Here is a 22,250-nt window from a genome sequence, read left to right as displayed (position 1 = left end):
TTTACATGCCAGTAGTAGATTTTTGGGTTCCATTTTATGTTTCACGCCATTCTACTCTCATAGTCTCTTTGCCAATCTTATTTGTATCTTCACATCCCCTCTCAACTTATTATATTTGGTCTGATTCTGCCTTGAAGAATTCGCCTGATATGCATCATACAACCTCCTTTCTTGTTTAAACAGAAAGTAGGTTGTATGATGAATTTCAGGTAAACATCCCCTTTAAACAGATAAATAATGATCTAGGAATGACAGCACATCACTTTTAAACAGACACAGAATGATCCGGGACTGACGGCACATCCCTTTTAAACAGACACTGAGTGATCCTGGCCTGACAGCACATCCCTTTTAAACAGATACAGAATGATCCGGGACTGACTGCACATCCTGTTTAAACAGGCACAGAATGATCCGGGACTGACAGGACATTCCTTCTAAACAGACACAGAATGATCCGGGTCTGACAGTTCATCCCTTTTAAACAGATACAGAATGATCCTGGACTGACAGCACATCCCTTTTAAACAGAGACAGAATGATCAAGGACTGACAGGAAATCCCTTTTAAACAGGCACAGAATGATCCGGGACTGACAGCACATCCCTTTTAAACAGTTATACAATGATGCGGTTTATTCTTGTGCCCCAAGTTGAAGTTTTGTCCACTGTCATTTTTTTGTCTTCGCCATTTCACTCGAGCCGAATGAATTGAGTTTAGGTGTCAGCCGTGGCTCAGCGGCAGCAATCTCAAGCCCCACTCCAGAGACTTGAGCTCATAATCCAGGCTGACACTCCAGTGCAGTACTGAGGGTGTGCTGCACTTTCGACGGTACCGTCTTTCTGAAAGGACGTAACACCGAAGCCTCAGATACCATGGCACTATTTCGAAAAGAACGAGGATTTCTCCCCAGTGCACTGCCCATTACTTATCTCTCAACGAAAGACAAAAAAACAGATAATCTGGTCATTAATGTTGATAAAATCTTTTAAAATTACATTTGTTCCTAAAAGGTAAAATCCTGTCTCTGCTCTCTAATCATTTGTTTTCCCGCTAGTCTTTCATTGGGTGTCAATCTCAGAGGAAAGAATAGAGAGGAAATGGTGTATCTGTGATTCGCAATCTCTGTTCTACGTTTATGCAATGAGTCCGTGTTTATTTTAGTATTCGCATGAACAGCACAGAGGCACAGACTGAAAAGCCCAGTGTGGCCAGCATTGATGAGGATGGGATTCAACCCCACGAGTCCAAAGCACAATGGATTAGTCCGAATGACCATCGGTTTTAATGGTCGGTTTTAAGCTGGATTCCGAGCAGAGAAGAACAATTCCGCCCAGTGAGTTAACAGACCGCGCACCACTCCGCTGCTCTCCCCCATAGCCCGAAAAGATTTTCCATTCCGCCTATATATTAATAATTTAAGCCGTGCCATGAGCTAAGTGTAGCATGCTTGGGAGGAAAATGTGACTTTGGACGGAAGGATCTGTAAGGTTTTAGTTGTAACTCTCTTCACTCTTCAGGGAAATCAGAGCTCAGATCAAGCAAAGCTTTAAACTTTTCAAACAAATCGTTTTATTAACCTAATAATACAAGTTTTACACAGAGAGATTTGGATAACCTTTAACTCAGTGGTGCAACTCAAAACTCAGAATGGTCAATTCTTCTGCTTCGGGAGATGGAGAGATGAATTATGTGATGGTGTCTCCTTGGTGTTTTTCTGGTCAGTCTTCCAGATCTCCACTCCGTTTGTCTCTCTCCTGGACTGTCTCTTGGAATGTGCTCTGCTTTTCACTTTAGAATGGCTGCTCTTGTACCATTGCTGCTGACAGAAACAAGCCTTAACCACTCGGCTACTGCAGCTGCGAAAACATCCAAGAAGCTAAGTTATCAAATCGCTGACCCTAATTATTATTGGTGATGACGGTTTTGTGATATTTAATTTGCTGCAAGTTCAGCAAGTCCAGAAGAATCGCAGTGATCATTATAATAAAACAAAACTTCCGATATTTAACGGTAATGTAAGATGTTGAGAACAGTATGGAATATTCTGCAGGATAATGACAATAAACAGCAGGAACATTGTGTTCCGCTCCCACAAGACACAGGTCAGCCTCAGCCTCTGCTCCCTGCCCGCCGGCAGCAGAAACCTTGTCTCCAGATTATAAACTCATTCTAGGTTGGAGATAAATATTCAGGATAGCGACTGAACACAGCGGGAGAGATCAAATATATAAAGCAGTTATTTCAGACCAGAGACAGCGATAGATATTCTATAATGGTCAAATGCATCAATGTGTGAATATGACATTAAAAGTGTTTAAATGCAGTGGGGGATTTAAAGTAGATACGGGGCCAGTAATTTCCAAGGTGATCTTTCCTGTATCTCTCTTGCCTCTCTCCCCTTCCTCCGTTGGGATCACAGGTGTTTTTGCACAGAATTGAACCTAAATCATTCAAGTTCAATATTGTAACTGTTGCATCACAATAATCAAAATCTTGTTAAAAATGTTGGCTCATTAGTTCCCCAGTGTCAGAGGAAGAATTGTCTGACCCCCCTCATTCATTTCATGAAAGACACTAACACAGGTATTCATTCAGAATCAACCCACGGTTTGAAATTGAGATAAACACAGTGAGATACAGACAGCATCGGGACACATGGCGGAATAGACAGGAGAGGAGAATCAATAAAAAACGGCCTCAGCCTCCAACAGGCAGTGACAGGTAGCTGATAGATATCAGTGAGAGGAGGCGACCGCCTGGAGGTGTGATTTGGCTTCGTGGCTCAGCTGGTTAAAGCGCCTCTTTGATAAGCAGGCGATCTTGGCTTCGACTCCCAGCAGGGCCTTTTTCTTTGTCCGAATGAATCTCCAGGGGTGAGTTTCTTCTCGTGCGAAAGGGATACAATCCTTTTTAATGTAACTGCGGCTGCATTAGTTCCCATTATGGATTAAGGCTCCATTCGCTGCGGGTCGTGGGTCGAATTCCACCGGTGTCAAAATTTCTGGCGGTGCTGATTTTGGCATCTTCACCAAAAATCGATCTTTTCTAAGCAGTGCCGTGCGTGACTTGGCTGTGGTTAGCGCAGAGCTGGCGCAGCTGATGTGTGATGCAGGATCGTTTAGTGGTCCAGTACTCTGCGTTGCGGCCACAGCAACCTTAGTTTGAATCTAAATCACGGTATAGTTCGCTTTATATCTTCTGTTCTCTGCAGCACCTGCTGATAGAACACAGCAAAAAATCAATCTTCTCCACATCAAACAGCGTTTTTTTTATTGATGGTGAGAACCTATTTCCTCCTTCAAACCCCGCGCTCTCACATGCCTGAGCTTGATGCTCCATAATGCAAACTCGCCTCTTCTCCCAGCTTTTTCTTCCGTCCACAATCTATAGCCCTCCTTCACTTTCCTCCTTCCGTTTCTTTGTCACTTTTCTGCGGCATTACCTTAATCTAACATTCACTTTCACCTACTTACACTGTTAAGTTTGCTCTGCTACCACCGCTGTTCCTGGCGGCACATGTCCCATTCGCAGCAATCTGAATTGATGCTTTGAAACCAGTCGATACATTTAGAACTGCGGGACCGCTCGACAGACAAGCATTTAGAAAGCAGGGCTGGCTCTTGGAAGCAAAACAACCGGTTTGCACCAGAAATGTTCTTGACGTCATTGCTAATCGTAATTGGGATTGCCGTCAGTAGCGGATCATTCGATGTCTCTTTGAAACAGGTTTGCTCGCATTCTTGCTTTGGTGTTTCGTAGCTGCGAGACGGCCCGTGTTCAAATCCCGGAAAAGCCCCGCTCGCTTTTAGTCAAAACTCAGCTTCTTACAGTCCATCGACATTTCAGAAAACATAAATACTTTCCATTAAAAACATGAGATTTCGTGTCATTTTGCCCATATATTTCGAAATCACAGAGCTTCACTTAAGCAACAGAAAACCAACCAACTGAGAAAAGTTAAATGCTCCCAGGTATATTGAGCTTGGTGTCTCATTGGAGTTATTGCATCCGTGTTCGATTCCGGCCAATGCAGGACCTTTACATTTTGCTTTCTGCACCCATGAGATCGCCTGAATTGGGATAAACTTACATTCAGGGTCAATATTCTTGAAACACCCTCTTCCCTGAATATTAGTCAGTCCTGCTTCCTCTAGCGCTGAAAGGATGTGAGAAGCTTGCTTGTGAATTGGTCCTATGGGTGCCGAATTCAAATCGTACAGGGTTCTGCACTGACCGGGAATCAAACCGGCGTGAACAGCCTGCCTGCTCTGATTAAAAGGGCTGCGCACCTCTTCTTTCGATCAGGCACATTACTGCCTTCCTGAATTAATGGAATGCCCTTGGCTTGCAGAAGCTGATTCCACATTTTCAGCATTGTTGATCTGGGTGCACGGGCAGGACAAGCGGTAAAGGGGACTTTCTTGCGGAGTATTTCTGATTGGATTCAAAAAGCAGCAAATGTAATGGCTGAGTTGTCGTAGACGGGAGACGAGAGTTTAAGAGGATGGAATGCTAATCCATTGTGCTTATTCATTGTGTTGAATGTTTGATGCTGATAGACCTTCCCAGCATTTGACTGAATCTTACATAAAATTAGCTTTCAATTCTAATCTCGTCCAAACCACTGGTCTTGGCCTCTTCATTGTTCATATCTTGTTTAAATTAACACGGACCATTGGAATTCTTCACCTTCTCGAATGAAGGTGAAACAGAGATCGCGAATCAGAGAGAGAACTTTCTTCCTTCTTCCGTCAGTTCGTTCGGCTGGAGTGAAATGACGGTGTTTAGAAAAATATGACATCCAAACAGAAACAATGTGCACGAAAGTCCTCTTCAACTTAAGTCCTGCCCGTTACACCCGGATCAACAACGTTGAAAATGTACAGTCAGCTTCTGTGAACAAAAGGAATTTAGATATTTCCGTTACATGAGGTCAGTGATTGTGTTAGAAATGGTCAGGTCTAAAACAGGTCCGCTCCAGGTTGGAACCCAGTGTGCAAACCAACCGCGACAGACTGGAAACTACAATTTTCTGATAACATTATAATACACATCAAAGTTAAACACCGTATCCATTACGTGATGCGGTTATTATTATCTGATTTCTAATTGTTCTTGAAATACCACTGAATTAACTGACTGGCAGAATCGCGTTAACTCCACGTGATCGGCTCGGCTCATCCTTGGGCCGAGTGGCGAGTTGTGCAAACAGATTTTGCAACTGAATCATTAATGTTTTTGAAGGATGGGATACTGCCCCCGACACTTCCTGTCACACAAGTGGCCCCAGCCCCATCCTACTTTCATGATGCTTAATCCCCTCTGAGCTGGACTGACGAACCATTTTCAAGAAGGAGGCTCATTGTCTGCTCAGCAGAAAAGTCAATCTGCTGGACGTCCAGCTCTGCCAGACTGCATGTTCTTTCAGACAGCTTTCCAACTGGACACAGGCATCCAACTGCCGTGCGAGCATTGCTGACTAGTTCAAGTCAACAATATTAGATTCTTATTACAAAACTAGTTTTGAATCTACGACTTATAAGATATTGCAGAATTAATAGCTCAACATTGTCGTCTGTCTCAGCATCCTGATATAATACACTCTAGAATAGTCAACTGTACTGAAAATGTGGCATTATTTCACTGTGACAGCGAAGAAGCATTTGAGTGAAGACATTGGCCTGGAAGTTTTACCAGTTCTTGTCCTATATGCGTGGCTGGGGAGATGGCGCAGGAGGGAGGTCTTTTGATTCCTGAGGCATTGGGACCATTTCTGGGGAAGGTTGGACCTGTACAATCTGAACGGGTTACACCTCGAGAGCCAGATCCAAAATTCACGTGGGGAGATTTGCTAGTGCTGTTGGGGATTGTTTAGTCTAGCTTGGCAAGGGGATGGGCACCAGAATATAGGAGTACAAAAGAGGAATAAGGTGAATAAAAGATTGAGTGCGTTGGATAGTACTAGCGAAGAAAGTAGCACTAGAGGAGGAAGTAGTACAATATTAGATAGGAGCAGACTAATCAAGACTACGAAAAAATGAAAAATTGGTTTAGAATGCACGTACATAAAAGCACAAAGTGTGGTGAATAAGGTTGGTGAATACAAGCACAATTAGCCATGTGGCAATATGATGTTGCGGCAACAACCGAAATGCGGCTTAAAACGGCAAGGACTTGGTATTTAATATTCAAGGGTACAAGGTGTTCAGAAAGTATATGGAAGGAAAAATGGGAGCTGGGGTGACAGTGCTGATTAAGGAAGACATTGCCTTTTTGAAAGGGAAGATGTTCTTGAGGGGACAAGGACAGAATCCATTTGGTTAGAGTTGAGGAGCAAAATAGGTTTGATCACGGTATTGGGGTATTCTACAGGCCCCCAAATAGTGAGAGGGCACTGGGGGACTTTAATTACCCAAATATCGATTGGAATAATGCCAGAGTAAAGGGAAAGGAGGAGGAGGAAGTTCTGAAATGTGTTCAGGAGAATTTCCTTGACCAATATGTTCTTGGCCCAAGTAGGAAGGAGGCATTGCTGGACCTCGTGCTGGAGAATGAGGTGTGCCAGGTTGACCAAGTGTCTGTGGGAGAACACTTGCGTCTGAGTGATCATCGTATCATAAGATTTAGATTAGCAATGGAGAGGAGCAAGGAACAATCTAGAGTGGAACTTCTAAACTGGAAAAGTGCTAACTTAAATGGGAAGCGAAAGGATCCAGCCAGATTAAAATGGAACCAAAGGATGACAGGAAAACTGTAACGGAACAATGGGTGATCTTTAAGGAGGAGATGTTCCAAATACAGGCTAGATACATTCCAACAGGAGGGAAGGGTAAGGGAACCAAAGCAAGGGCTCCTTGGATGACGAGGGAGATAGAGAAGCTGATGAAACAAAAAAAGAGTGTGTATGATGAATGTCAGGTGAATTCTTCAACGGTGAACCAGACCAAATAAATAAGTTGAGAGGGGAAATGAAGATGAAAATAAGATTGGCAAAGAGAAAATATGAGAGTAGAATGGCGGTTAACATAAAAGCAAAACCCAAAATTCTTCTACCGGCATGTAAAGAATAAGCGGGGAGTAAGAGGCAGGGTTGGGCCTATTAAGGACAAAGAAGGTGATATATGCTTAGAGCGCAGGGCAAGGCAAGAATACTCAATGACTACTTTTTATCTGTGTTTACTAAGGAGGTGGATGCTGACAAAATATCAGTAGAAGTGGATAAGGTAGAATCAATGGAAGGGGTGAACATTGATAAACAGGATGTACTAGATAGGCTGGGTATTCTTAGAGTGGATAAGTCACCTGGTCCAGATGGCCTGCATGCCAGGTTGCTAAGGGAATTGGGAGAGGAGATAGCGGAAGTGCTTGCCATAATTTTACAATCTTCCATGGATGCGGAGGAGGTGCCAGAGGATTGGATATTGGCAAATGTGACAGCATTGTTCAAGAAAACGTCTAAGCACAAGCCTAATAACTACAGGCTAGTCAGTTTAAAATCAGTGGTGGATAAAGCTTTAGCAACAATAATCAAGTCTAAAATTAACAGGCAACTGGAGAGGTTTAAGCTAATTAAGGAGATCCAACACGGATTTGTAAAGGGCAGATCGAGTTTGCGTAATCTAATTGAATTTTTTGATGAAGTAACACGGAGGATTGGTGAAGGGAATGCAATGGATGTTGTCTACATTGATTTACGGAGGCCAATTGACAAAGTATCACATAGAAGGCTAGTTGATAAAATTGAGGCTCGTGGGACAGGTGGGTCAGTGGCAGCTTGGAAAAGAAACTGGCTTAAGAACAGAGAAGATATGCAGTTCTCTTCCATTTTTCTTCTTTTCCTCCATATAACTTGATTCCCTTCCCAGCATCATCGTGTAGATCTCAGTCTTGGAAGCAACAACTGACCCCCAGCATCCAAAGCCTTTTCGGATAGGGAGTTCTGGATTTCTAAAACCCTTTGAGAGAGAAGTTGCTTTCGGATTTAATGTCTAAATGGCCCGGCTCTAATTTTGAGGATATGACCCTTGTCTTTGATTCCACAACCAGAGGAAATATTTGATCTCCATGTACCCTATTAATCCATTTAACATGTTAAACACCACAATCCGATCACCCCTCAATCTTTTAAACTCACGTGAACAAAAGGCAACTTTATACAATTAATCCTCATAATTGAACGCTGTAAGTCTCGGTGTTAATCTGGGAAATCTGCGCTGCACAACTCCAAGGCCAATATATCCTTCCTGCATGCTGTGCCCAGAACAGAACACAATACTCCAGATGTGGGCCACCTAGAACTTTGTAAACTGGAGAATATCATCCTCCTCTTTAGTATTTCAGCCCTCTTGAGGTAAAGGCCAACCTGTTTTGGAAAGTGTGCAGAGGAAAACCTCTAGACTAATTCCCAGTATAAAGCAGTTTAGTTGTCAAGATCGGCTGAACGAGTTGCGTGTCGACACTTTACAGAAGCCTAGACTGAGGGTTGATCTGATCGATGTGTACAAGATGATAAAGAGTAGATTTTGTTCCAGTTCACAATTTGTTCCAATTAAATATTTGAGGGAGGACCAGGGGTGACAATTTTAAGCTGTATAAGGCCAGATCTTGATCAGATGTCTGGAGGTGGTTCCATTCCCAGAGAATAGTGGAACTCTGGAACAATCTGCCGGCTCGGGCAGTGGACACCGATTCGCTGAATTTCTTCCAGCGAGAGCTGGACCTGTTTCTGGCTGGGGCAGATTCACCTCGTACAACAGCTCGGTACTGCGAGTAATACAGGGACAGGGTGATTTCCTGGGCTAATTCCACTCACCTAGATGTGTCAGAGAGGAATTTCGCCGAACAAAAACCGAGATGGAATGGACACACTCTGTTTGAAAGGCCGGCTGATGGGGTGTTGGTGGCAGATAAATTCTATACTGGCTGAACGGCTATGTTGCCAGCGGCTCGTTGTTTTGGTGGTGTGATTCTCGCTAAAGGGTTTCACTGATTGATATGTGAGAGGTCTCCTGTGCAAATCCTGGACAAGCACCATATGTTCCCATTTGTAGTGAAAAACCATCAGTTTATGGCGCAGCACAACCCATCTCGCCTCGGGCTTGCTGCAACATTTGTGCAATACGAATGATGCACGCCTTTAATCATCATTATTTCGATTCGAGTTCCCAGCAATGTCAAGCTCCATAATCATAATTGATCATAAACTGCCATTTACCTATTCTGGTTTGTCTAATGTTAGACTCAAAATGAAAAAGTCCTCGTTCGCTCTGGGTTTCAATAGCCACCCACGTCCCTATAATGTCAGATTCTCCCAGTTATTCACACAGAAATTGTTACCCTGCCAATCCAGGTCAGTAAGCACAGGGATGATACTGGACGGGACTTGGTGCGAGTAAGGACACGGGCAGGCAGGATTACCTCAGTTTTCCAAAGGATAGAACGTAGGAGGCCGGCCAGGCGTGAATTGGAATAGTCAAGTCTGTTGTGTTCTGTTCTGGGCACCGGATGCAGGAAGGATATATTGCCCTTGGAGTGGTTCAGCACAGATTTACCAGATTAATACCGAGGCTTACAGGGTTAAATTATGAGGGTTAATTTGGCTTCTGTTCTCTTGAATTTAGAAGATGGATGGGTGATCTGATCATGGTGTTTTAAGTGTTAAAAGGTTTAGTAATGTATATAGAGTTAAACAAGTTCCTCTGAATGGGGAATCAAGTACAAGGGGGAACAAACTTAAAACTACAGCCGCTCCATTCAAAAGTCAAATTCGAAAGCATCTTTTCACATAAAGGTTTGTAGGAATCGGGAACTCTCTCCCGATAATTCCATGGATGCTGAGGGTCCATTGTTGCTTCCAAGACTGAGATCGACACGTTGTTATTTGGTAAGGGGATCAAGTGATATGGAGCAACGGCAGAAAAATGTAGGTGAGATGCAGATCAGCCATGATCTAATGTAATGTCGGAGCAGGTAGAAGGTTCAAAGGACTACTCCCGCTCTAAGTTCGTGAATTCAGTTCTCTTCCTTCTCAGATAACTTTACCCTACATTAGCTGTCAGCAGACTGGATCAAGAAATCGTCTTTTCACTCCTTCTATTCTGGAAGGTCGCTTCTCCACCCTTCATTCTCCTCTTCCAGTCCTGGCACAGCTGAAAGCAGAGGAGGTCGAAGTTGTACCAGGTTCAACCGTACACAGCAATACTGCGCAGTAGCCAGCAGAGGGAGCAGGTGGTGCAATACTGCACAGCGGCCAGAGGAGGGTGCAGCAGTATAAGATGGTGCAATACTGCACAGCGGCCAGAGGAGGAAGCAGCAGTACCAGGTCGTGCAATACTGCAGAGCGGCCAGAGGAGGCAGCAGCAGTACCAGACACACCTCGATCCTGTAGAACAACCATACACGGGTGAAGGGGTTTTACCCCTACCCGCTGGGAGTTAAAATCGAAATTTTCAGCCTAGAACGGAAGCATCTGCGACATGGTGTTGCAGAGATCTTCAAGAAACTAACTCGTCTGGAATACCAGATTACATTGTGGGAGAATTAACAAGAGGAAACAGCCTCAAAAGTGAAAGGGAACTCTTTAGGACTGATATCAGGAGAATGATCAACACTTAGAATGGACTCCCGGCAGAGCGGTGGTGGTGAAAGCCCTGGAATGATTTAGGAAAAAACGATTAAACTATGAGGTGAAGACTACGGATGCTCTGGAGGGCTGTATTAGAATGGGCTGAATGGCCTCCTCACGGGTAAGGATCTTGTGATCATTGCGGAAATGTATGAAAACGGTGTCCTTCCCAGTCTCAATCATTATTTATCTTAATGACAGTCATTAAGTCTATTCTGGCCAATTTTTATACCTCAATTAACATAACAAAAAATACCAGATGATCTGGTCATTATCACATTGCTCTTTGTGGCAGCTTGCTGTGCGCGTATTTGGTTACCGTGTATTCTACATTACAACAGTGAGGTACAACAGTACTTCATTGGCTGTAAAGTGCTTTGGCACGTCCGGTGGTTGTAAAAGGCGCACAATAAATGCACGTCTTTCGTGCATTTATCTACTTCAGTGAGATGAAAGTCCAGAACTGGTTGAATATCGCATTCAACTTCCAGAAAAAAATCGCTGATAGAAAGTGCAGGCCGTAGAGATTACCTTTGATCCGGAATAAGTGCACTGACCCTCTTCCCAAAGCGCTTCAGATTCACGTGGATTGATTTGGAAACTTTTCTTTTATCTTTCCAAATGTTTCAAAGGGAATTCAGGGTCAAAAGTCAAGAGTAAAGTGAGGGCTCGTCCGGGATTTGAACCCGGGACCTCTCACATATTCTATGCTGATTAATCCGAAGCGAGAATCATACCTCTAGACCAACGAGCCGCTGGTGAAAGCAAGTACACTTACAGTGTTTCCATACTCAAGTCACGTGTTGGCTGTTCTTGATAAGCAGAGCACTTGAGACCGGGACAGCTCTGACATTGCCTTCTCTACCTGTCTTCTGAAGCGCCGCAATGCTCCACTCCGACAGTTAATGAGCTGTTAGGACGGTAATGTATCGAGGCAGCATGTGCCCATCCCGAGAGCAGCAGCAGAGTTTCTGCATTAGTTTGGCGCGAGGCCTCAGATTTGGACAATGGATCAGCAAAGGCAGTGAGAAGACATGGAGGCAGAAAGTGACGCAACAACGGCCCCGGAAGTGACCATTCGGTTATGTGACTGTGGCAAGTTTTGATTGCGCAGGGGGTTCCGTTCATAGCCCCACCCATCTCCTCCAACGCCCATCGTGATTTCTGCCACATTTGCACATTCAGGACCGGGCCCGGGCAGATTCACCCATGTCTCACCCGGGGGCGCTGAGGCTCCTAGCACCCCTGATTATCAATTCACCCATCTGTAAATTGAAATCTAAAAAAACTGCTTTACAGTGCACAGGTGCGGACGGAGACGCTGTGACCTTCTGACCAAATCTCAGCCACATCAGACAGATTAATCAGTCTATAAAAATCAAAGCGGTTTCCCAGACAGCTTCGATTCAGACCAATAAGCTTACTCAGACCTAGACTGTACCTTCCCTGACAAAGGGAGCACCATCACAGGCACATACTTTCCTAGACGGGCCGAGGCAGCTCCTACCCTGACACAGGGAGCACGGCCAAAGGGACACACTTTCCTACACAGACCCCGACAGCTCGTACCCTGACACATGGAGCACCACCAAAGGCACAGACTTTCCTAGATGGAACCAGGCAGCTCCTACCCTGACACAGGGAGCACCGCCAAAGGCACAGACCATCCCAGACGGACCCAGGCAGCTCCTACGCTGACACATGAAACACCACCACAGGCACAGACTTTCCGACACAGACCCAGGTAGATCCTACCCTGACACAGGGAGCACCATCACAAGCACAGACTTTCCTACATAGACCCAGTCAGCTCCAATCTTGACACAGGGAGCACCAGCACTGGCACAGACGTTCCTACGCAGACCCAAAGAGCTCCTAACCTGACACAGGAGCACCATAACAAGCACAGACATTCATAGTCAGACACAGTTAGCTCCTACCTTGACAAAGGGAGCACCATCAAAGGCACAGACTTTCCTACACAGACCCAGGGAGCTCCTACCCTGACACAGGGATCACCATCAAAGGCAGAGACTTTCCTTCACAGACCCAGATAGCTCCAACCCCGATCCAGTGAGCATCTGTACAGATCCAAGAAATCCTGCAGCGATCCATTCGCTCCTACATAGACACAGACAATTCCTACAATAACACAGCCAGCACCTACACATGAGCCCTTATGCAGCCATGGATATTTCCTACACGGGAACGGACAGTCCCAAGAAAGGCACAGAATGTTCCTACACGTACCCAGACTTCCATACACAGACCCAGACTGCTCCTAAACAGATCCAGACATTCCTACTGAGGCCCAGACAACTCCTGCACAGACCCAGACATTCCAACACAGACCCAGACAGCTTCTACACAGACCCAAACATTCATACAAAAATCCAGACAGCTCCTGCACAGACCCAGACATTCCTACACAGAGCCACACATCTTCTTCATAGAAACCAAAGCAAAATGCTGCTGATGCTGGAAATCTGAAATAAAAGCAGTAAATGCTGGATATACTGAACAGGTCTGGCAGCATCTGTGGAGAGAGAAACAGTTAATGTTGCAGGATCACTGCCTTTCGTCAGCTTCTTCATACACAAACCTAGAAAGAACCCACACTGACTCAGATATAACATACAGAGCCAGACAATTCCTACCCTGACACGGACAGCCCTTACACAGACCCAGATGAACATACAGACCCAGACAGCTCCTACCCTGACACAGACAGCTCGTACACAGACTCAGATATAACACACAGTCCCAGACAGCTCCTACCCTGACACATAAAGCTCTTACACAGACCCAGATATAACATACAGAGCCAGACAATTCCTACCCTGACACAGACAGCTCTTACACAGACCCAGATATAACATACAGACCCAGACAGCTCCTACCCTGACACAGACAGCTCGTACACAGACTCAGATATAACACACAGTCCCAGACAGCTCCTACCCTGGTACAGACAGCTGTTACACAGACCCAGATATAACATACAGGCACAGACAGCTCCTACCCTGACACATACAGCTCTTCCACAGACCCAGGTAGCACCAACACAGACCCAGTAAGATCTTACACAGGCCCAGGAAGATTCTACAAAGACCTAAACAACTCCTGCACAGACCATGACCTACTACTCAGACAGTTGCTACAAGGATCCAGATAGGCCCAACACAGACCCAGAATGCAGGTGAAATCAGAGAATTCAGCTTAGACCAGAGATGAAGCCTGGACGTTTCCTGTTCTTTAGGCTCAGTAACTCACCAAATAAGATCAGCGAACACACCACAGGCCGTGGAATGACCCTGGGCCCATCCTGCTCTGTATGGGGCTCTGTACCACATCGGGTGATATCTGCTAACTCAGCACAAACCGGGGATGAATACAGAGAGTTTGCTGATTTGTATGGCTCAGTAGCACACATCATGAGATGATCTAACACACCACAGGCCGGTGATGAAGCCTGGCCCACCCTGCTTTGTGCGGCTCAGTATCATGCCTGGTGAGATCAGCTAATGAAGCATAGGCCAGTGTAGGAACCTCGACGCTTCCTACATTCTGTGGAGCCCGGCAGCACACTGGGTGAGATAATCGATCTCAGTGCAGGCAGAAATGAAGCCTGGGACTTTCCATCGCGCCTTTGTTGCCTCTTTGTTAGAACTCTCCATTAGTTCCAATACCCTAATATTTTTCTGTAGCCATGTAAAGATTTCCCTTCTGGTATTAATCCAATTTCCTTTTGCAAGCTATTATTGAATCTGCTTCCACCATTCATTCAGGCAGTGCATTCCAGATCATAACAACTTGCCGTATGAAACAATGGTCCCTTATGTCGCCTCTGGTTCTATTAGCAGTGAGATTCAATTTCTGGTTTCTCATTACCGGCACTCCTGCCACTGGAAACAGTTTCTCCTTACTTGCGATGTCAAAATCGTTGATGATTTTGAACACCTCTGTCAAATCTCCTCTTAGCCGTCTCTGCTCTAAACAACCCCAGCTTCTCCAGTCTCTCCGCATAACTAAAGTCCCTCATCCCTCGTACCATTCCAGTAAATCTCTTCTGTTCATTTCTTCCCTCTCATAAATGATTACAATGAAATGTTTATGAAGAAAAGTAGGAACAGTATAAAAAGGAAAGCGAAATAAATACTGAGCAAAATGGATGTGAATGTTTGGAAGGTGAAAATAGCAGAAAATCTGAGTTTTATTATTGATCAGTGAGAGGAATCCATCGCTCTCTCGGGCTTGTGTGGGTCGGTTTACTGATAAACCCGGGAATTGAGAGGAAGCTGATTCATGGTTTGCAGAACAAGACGGGCCCCTGGGGTGGAGCCAACAGCTGTCACTCTGCAATAACAGACAGAGATGGCGAGTTTATGCGGGCCCGGCTAGCTCAGTAGGTAGAGCATGCGATAGTTAAGTTCAAGGCCGTGGGTTCATACCCCACGTTGGGTGGTTGTATTATTTTATTCTTTAGGCTGATTTCACAGGCGGTCCCCAGCTCTGAATTCCTGCAGTGAGTTACATGGAAACATAGAAGATAGGAGCAGGTGTAGGCCATTCGGCCCCTCGAGCCTGCTCCGCCATTCAATGAGATCATGGCTGATCATCCAAATTCAGTACCCTGTCCCTGCTTTCTCCCCATTTCCCTTGATCCCTTTTTGAATATATTTAATGAATTGACCTCCACTGTCTTCTGTGGTATAGAATTCCACAGGTTCACCACTCTCTGGGTAAAGAAATTCCTCCTCATTTCTGTCCTAAATGGCCTACCCCTTATCCTTAGACTGTGACCCCTGGTTCTGGACTCCCCGACCATCGGGAACATCCTTCCTGCATCTAGCCTGTCTAGCCCTGTTAGAATTTTATAAGTTTCGATTAGATCCCCTCTCAATCTTCTAAACTCCAGTGAGTTCAAGCCCAATTGACCCAATCTCTCCTCGTACATCATTCCTGCCATCCCGGATATTAGCCTGGTGAATCATCGCTGCACTCCTTCCATGGCAAGAACATCCTTCCTCAGATAAGGCGACCAAAACTGCACACAATACTCAAGGTGTGGTCTCACCAAGGCCCTGTACAACTGCAGCAAGACATCCTTGTTCCTGTACTCAAACCCTCTTGCCTTCTTAACCGCCTGCTGCACCTGCATGCTTAACTTCCGCGACTGGTGCACAAGAACACCCAGGTCTCTTTGCACTTCCCCTTCTACCAATCTATTGCCATTGAAATAATATTCTGCCTTCCTGTTTTTCACATTTATCCACATTATAGTGCATTTCCATGTTTCTGCCCAATCACCCAACCTGTCCAAATCGTTGGGAGTTTCACAACATCCTCCTCACAGCATACCCTCCCACCCAGCTTTGTATCGTTCAGGGAGTGTTTCACATAAATGAAATTCAGCAGCGGTATCAGAAAATCTCTCCCTGATTCAGGACTTTTATCTCTCCAGCATCTCGCTGCTGAACATTGAACTTCATATAATTTCCACTGCAGCTCGGGGCTAGTGTGCTCTGTAAATGTTACAACAAAACCTTCAGTGTATTTCACTCCGTGTCCAACCCGGTGAGGTCTCCCCTGGTGTGTCAGCATTCTGTGTTTATAAACACTTCAGCAGATCATTAACATAACCTGAGCTCCGAGATCTGGTCGGGTCCCATTCCCCCGGAGGAATGAGCAGAGTCCACCCGGGATTAGATTTTCTTCCAAAAGAGTGTCACGAAGCTTCTTTAACGTGAGGCCAGAATAGCTCAGTTGGGAGAGCGTTCGACTGAAGGTCCTGAGGTTCCTTGTTTCGGCTGTTTTACGTTATTTTGTGTCTTTTTCTTTGGTCCAATTCTCGAACAGAACGATTTACACTGAAGTTATTTATCCGCCACTGAAGTATTGGGTTGGAATAGAGAGAAATCAAGGATGGGAAATATTTATATTTTCTGTATTTAGATTTGTTTCCCTATCTCCTTGTACCCTTTTCTATGTTTTTGTTTCTCTCTGTGACGGGTGAACATTTGATTTGATGCATTTGTCCTAAACTGATGCTATAGAGCTATAAAGTGATGATATTGGGGAGCTTTAATTGCCCAATTATCGATTGGGATAATGCTAGGGTAAAGGGAAAGGAGGGGGTGGAATTTCTGAAATATGTTCAGGAAAATTTCCTTGACCAATATGTTCTTGGCCCAACTTGGAATGAAGCATTTCTGGATCTGGTACTGGGGAATGAGATGGAGCAGGTCGACCAAGTGCCTGTGAGTGATCATCGTATCATAAGGTCTAGATTAGCAATGGAGAGGAGAAAGGAACAATCTCGAGTGAATTTTCGAAAGTGGAAAAGGGCTAACTTTAATGGGATGCGAAAGGATCCAGCCAGGATAAAATGGAACCAAAAACAGTAACGGAACAATGGGTGATCTTTAAGGAGGCGATTTTCCAAGTACAGGCTAGGTACATTCCAACAAGTGGGAGAAGTAAGGGAACCAAAGCAAGGGCCCCTTAGATGACGAGGGAGATAGAGAAGATGATGAAACAAAAAAGAGGGTGTATGATAAATGACAGTTGAATTCTGCAAGGAAGAACCAGACCAAATACAATAAGTTGAGAGGGGAAGTGAAGATGAAAATAAGATTGCCAAATATGGCGGTGAACATTATAGGGAATTCAACAGTCTACCGGCATGTACACTGTATGCGGGTAGTAAGAGGTGCGGTGGGGCCTGTTAGGGAAAAAGAAGGTGATATATGCTTAGAGGCGCAGGGCAAGTCTAGAATACTTAGTGAGCACTTTGTATCGATGTTTACTTAGTAGGTGGATGCTGACAAAACATCGGTTGAAGCAGAAAACTTTTTTTCGCAGCGAGTGGTGATGACCTGGAATTCGCTGCCGATGCAAGTGGTGGAGGTGGAGAATCTCAATGTTTTCAAGGGGAGACTGGATAGGCACTTGAGGGAAATAAACTTGAAGGGCTACGGGGATAGAGTGGGGGAATGGGACGGACTGAATTGCTCTACACAGAACCGTCCGCAACTCGATGGGCCGAATGCCCTCCTGCTGTGCCGTTATGGCTCTATGATGCCTTTGGCACATCTTGCGGTGGTCAGACACGCTGTGTTTATCTGTTCCTGCTTGTGACCATTAAAGTGAACAGGCCGTGAGCTAAACGTACATCAGCAAACCGAGGAAAGACAAATAAAAGGAAAGATGTATTGCAAAGGTGCAATGGATGATATTCAAAATAAATTACCCGTGGCATTTTGTGTGGATTTAATTTTGTAAAGTTTGGATTATGCATGTTACGAATATTATAACAAACCGTAGTACAAACAACTTGAATATATGTAGCGCCTTTCACAGAATCATAGAATGGAATTGTTACAGCATGGAAGAAGGCCATTCGGCACTTCGAGCCCGTGCCGGCTCTCAGCAAGAGCACTTCAGCTAGTCCCATGCTCCCAGCCTTTCCCCGTAGCCCTGCATTTTTTTCCTTCAGTTACTTATCAAACTCCCTTTTTAATGTAAGAAGTCAGACAAAACCAGGTTATAGTCCAACAGTTTCTTTTGAAATCACAAGCTTTCGGAGCGCTGCTCCTTCATCAGGTGAAGTAGAGAGATGCCTATAGACACAGATTATATAGTCAGAGAATAATGCCAGATGATTACAGGTAATCTTTCTAACTGCCATTTATCACACCTCGGCAGAGAGATAATCACAGCAATCAAAGGTGTGAATGGTGTCCAAAGAGGTCAGTCAGCAAAACATTACATCAAAGAACAATGAGGTGGGGTCACAAGGGGTTAAATATTGCAGATGCTGGGGTCTGTATGAAAAACAAAATAGACAAAAAACATTTTCTTTGCTGTAAATCACAGCAGGTCCGGCCGCATCTGTGTATTGAGAACAAGCCAATGATGACTCGAGTCTGGATGACCCTATGTCAGGTGTGCTTACATGTAGCGTGACATGAACCCAAGATCTCGTTTGAGGCCGTCCTCATGAGTGCGGAACTTGGCTATCAGTTTCTGCTCTACGATTTTGCATTGCCGTGTGTCTCGACGGCCGCCTTGGAGAATGCTTACCCGAAGATCGGAGGCTGAATGCCCTTGACTGCTGAAGTGTTCCCCGACTGGGAGGGAACACTCCTGCCTGGTGATTGTTGTGCACTGTCCGTTCATCCGTTGTCGCAGTGCCTGCATGGTCTCGCCGATGTACCATGCTCCGGGGCATCTTTTCGTACAATGTATGAGGTAGACAGTGTTGGCCGAGTCAAATGAGTATGTACCATGTACCTGGTGGATGGTGTCCTCATGTGTGATGAAGGTATCTTTGCTGATGATCTGGCATGTCTTGCAGAGGTTGCAGTGGCAGGGTTGTGTGGTGTCGTGATCGCTGTTTTGCTGAAAGCTGGGTAATTTGCTGTGAATGATGGTCTGTTTGAGGTTGGGCGGCTGTTTGAAGGTCAGTAGTGGAGGCGTGGGGATGGCCTTAGTGAGGTGTTCATTGTCGTCGATGACATGTTGAAGGCTGCGAAGAACATGGCATAGTTTCTCCGCTCCAGGGAAGTACTGGACGACGAAGGGTACACTGCTGGTTGTGCCCCATGTTTTTCTTCTGAGGAGGTCTGTGCGTATTTTTGCAGTGGTCCGTCGGAACTGTTGATCAACGAGTCGAGCATCATATCCCATTCTTACAAGGGCGTCTTTCAGCGTCTGTAGGTGTAAATCGCATTCCTCCTCGTCTGAGCAGACCCCGTGTATTTGCAGTGCTTGTCCATAGGCGATGGCTTCTTTAACGTGGTTAGGGTGGAAGCTGGAGAAGTGGTGCATCCTGAGGTTGTCCGTGAGCTTGCGGTAGTGTGCAGTGCTGAGGTTTCCATCTTTGATGGAGATTTGTGTGTCCAAGAATGAAACCGATTCTGAGGAGTAGTCCATGGTGAGTTTGATGGTGGAATGGAACTTGTTGATGTTATTGTGTAGCATTTTCAGTGATTCTTCGCCGTGGGTCCATAGGTTGAACATATCGTCGATGTATCTGGTGTATAGCTTTGGTTGGTGGTCCTGTGCAGCGAAGAAGTCTTGCTCGAACTTGTGCATGAAAATGTTGGCGTATTGGGGTGTGAATTGCGTCCCCATGGCTGTTCCGTGTGTTTGGGTAAAGAACTGGTTGTCGAAGGTGAAGACAATGTGGTCAAGGATGACACGGATGTATTGTAGGATGGCGTCTGGAGATTGGCTGTTTTGGTGTTGAGTACTGAAGCTGTCTCAGTGATGCCGTCATCGAATTGGGCAGGGCTGCCTTGAAGATGAGTTCATTGAGTGTATTAGGGATGGGTTTCTTGAGCAGTATGTAACTGAACCGACCAGGGGGCAAGCAACCTTAGATCTGGTCCTGTGTAACGAGACAGGATTAATTAAAAATGTCCTAGTAAAGGATCCCCTTGGAATGAGTGACCATAACATGGTTGAATTCCATATTCAATTAGAGAGTGAGAAGGTTGGATCTCAAACAAGCGTGCTAAGCTTGAATAAAGGAGACTATGAAGGTATGAGAGCGGAATTGAGTAGAGTGGATTGGGAAAATAGATTAAAGGGTAAGACGATACACGATCAGTGGTGTACACTTCAGGAGTTATTTTACTACTTCCAAAAAAATATATTCCACTGAGAAGAAAAGGGTGTAAAAGAAAACAGCCATCCGTGGCTAAGTAAAGAAATTAAGGATCGTATTCGACTAAAAACAAGGGCATATAAGGTAGCCAAATCTAGTGGGAGGATAGAGGATTGGGGAAACTTTAAATGACAGCAAAAAAATAACAAAAAGATTGATTAAGAAAGGGAAGATAGGTTATGAAAGTAAATTAGAAAATTTTTAAAAACAAATAGTAAGAGCTTTTACAGTTATATATAAAGAAAAAGGGTGGCTAAAGTAAATGTTGGTCCCTTAGAGGATGAGACCGGGAAATTAATGGTGGGAAATATGGAGATGGCAAAAACACTGAATGAATACTTTGTATCAGTCTTTACAGTAGAGGACACTAAGAATATCCCAACACTGGACAAACAGGGGGCTATGGGGGGGGGGAGGAGCTAAACACGATCAAAATCACTAAGGAAGTGGTACTCGGTAAAATAATGGGACTCAAGGTGGATAAATCACCTGGACCGGACGGCTTACATCCTAGGGTCTTGAGGGAAGTGCTGGTAGGGATTTTGGATGCATTGGTAATAATTTTCCAAAACTCCCTGGACTCGGCAAAGTTTCCGGCAGACTGGAAAACTGCTAATGTAACACACTTATTTAAAAAGGGCAGTAGACAGAAGGCTGGAAATTATAGACCGCTTAGCCTAATATCTGTGGTAGGTAAAATTTTGGAGTCCATTATTAAGGAGACAGTAACAGGACATTTGGATAATCATAATTTAATAGGACAAAGTCAGCATGGTTTTATGAAGGGGAAGTCATGTTTGACAAATTTGCTGGAGTTCTTTGAGGAAGTAACATATAGGGTGGATAAAGGGGAACCAGTGGACGTAGTGTATTTAGACTTCCAAAAGGCATTTGATAAGGTGCCACACAAAAGATTATTGCTTAAGAAAAGAAATCAAGGGATTGGGGGTAATATTCTGGCATTGATAGAGGATTGGCTATCTAACAGAAGGCAGAGAGTTGGGAAAAATGGTTCATTCTCAGACTGGCAATCAGTAACTAGTGGTGTTCCGCAGGGGTCAGTGCTGGGTCCCCAACTCTTTATAATCTGTATTAACGATTTGGAGGAGGGGACCAAATGTAACATATCAAAGTTTGCAGATGATACTAAGATGGGGGGGGGGATGTAGTGAGTGAGGAGGACATAAAAAACCTGCAAGGGGACATAGACAGGCTAAGTAAGTGGGCAGAGATTTGGCAGATGGATTACAATACTGGAAAGTGTGAGGTTATGCACATTGGCAGGAAAAATCGTTGAGCAAGTTATTATCTTAATGGCAAGAAACTGGAAAGTACTGAAGTACAAAGGGATCTGGGGGTCCTGGTGCACGAAACTCAAAAGGTTAGTATGCAGGTGCAGCAAGTGATTAAGAAGGCCAATGGAATGTTGGCTTTCATTGCTAGGGGGATAGAATATAAAGATAGGGAGGTATTGCTTCAGTTGTACAAGGTATTGGTGAGACCGCACCTGGAATACTGCATACAGTTTTGGTGTCCATACTTAAGAAAAGACATACTTGCTCTCGAGTCAGTACAAAGAAGGTTCACTCGGTTAATCCCGGGGATGAGGGGATGGACGTATGAGGAGAGGTTGAGTAGATTGGGACTCTACTCAGTGGAGTTCAGAAGAATGAGAGGCGATCTTATTGAAACATATAAGATTGTGAAGGGTTTGGATCGGGTGGATGCGGGGAGGATGTTCCCGATGATGGGTGAAACTAGAACTAGGGGGCATAGTCTTAGAATAAGGGGTTGCTCTTTCAAAACTGAGATGAGGAGGAGCTACTTCACTCAGAGGGTGGTAGGTCCATGGAATATGCTGCCCCAAAAAGCTGTAGAAGCTACATCATTACATAAATTTAAAACAGAAATAGACAGTTTCCTAGAAGTAAAGGGAATTAAGGGTTACGG

At 44.8% G+C, this 22,250-nt stretch overlaps 1 protein-coding gene and 1 non-coding gene across 2 annotated transcripts; both read right to left on the bottom strand.

Moving 5' to 3' along the window:
- Positions 1 to 11,292: 11,292 nt before the first annotated feature.
- trnap-cgg (transfer RNA proline (anticodon CGG)) lies at positions 11,293 to 11,381 on the bottom strand. Its single transcript is given in 2 exon segments — positions 11,293 to 11,328; positions 11,346 to 11,381. It is a non-coding gene; the product is annotated as a tRNA-Pro (tRNA).
- A 7,199-nt stretch (positions 11,382 to 18,580) lies between these two features.
- Positions 18,581 to 19,741, bottom strand: LOC147095391 (uncharacterized). Its single transcript, XM_085973631.1, has one exon. The coding sequence runs from the start codon at positions 19,724 to 19,726 to the stop codon at positions 18,581 to 18,583; it is 1,146 nt and encodes a 381-aa protein (XP_085829757.1). The 5' UTR covers positions 19,727 to 19,741.
- Positions 19,742 to 22,250: the final 2,509 nt, after the last annotated feature.

This window comes from Somniosus microcephalus, unplaced genomic scaffold, assembly GCF_052327205.1.
Source record: "Somniosus microcephalus isolate GS21.2 unplaced genomic scaffold, FLI_Smic_1.0 unresolved_chr1, whole genome shotgun sequence".
NCBI classification, from domain to species: Eukaryota; Metazoa; Chordata; class Chondrichthyes; order Squaliformes; family Somniosidae; genus Somniosus; species Somniosus microcephalus.
Note: the sequence above shows the minus strand (reverse complement) of the source record. Positions and strands in the feature narration are given on the sequence as shown.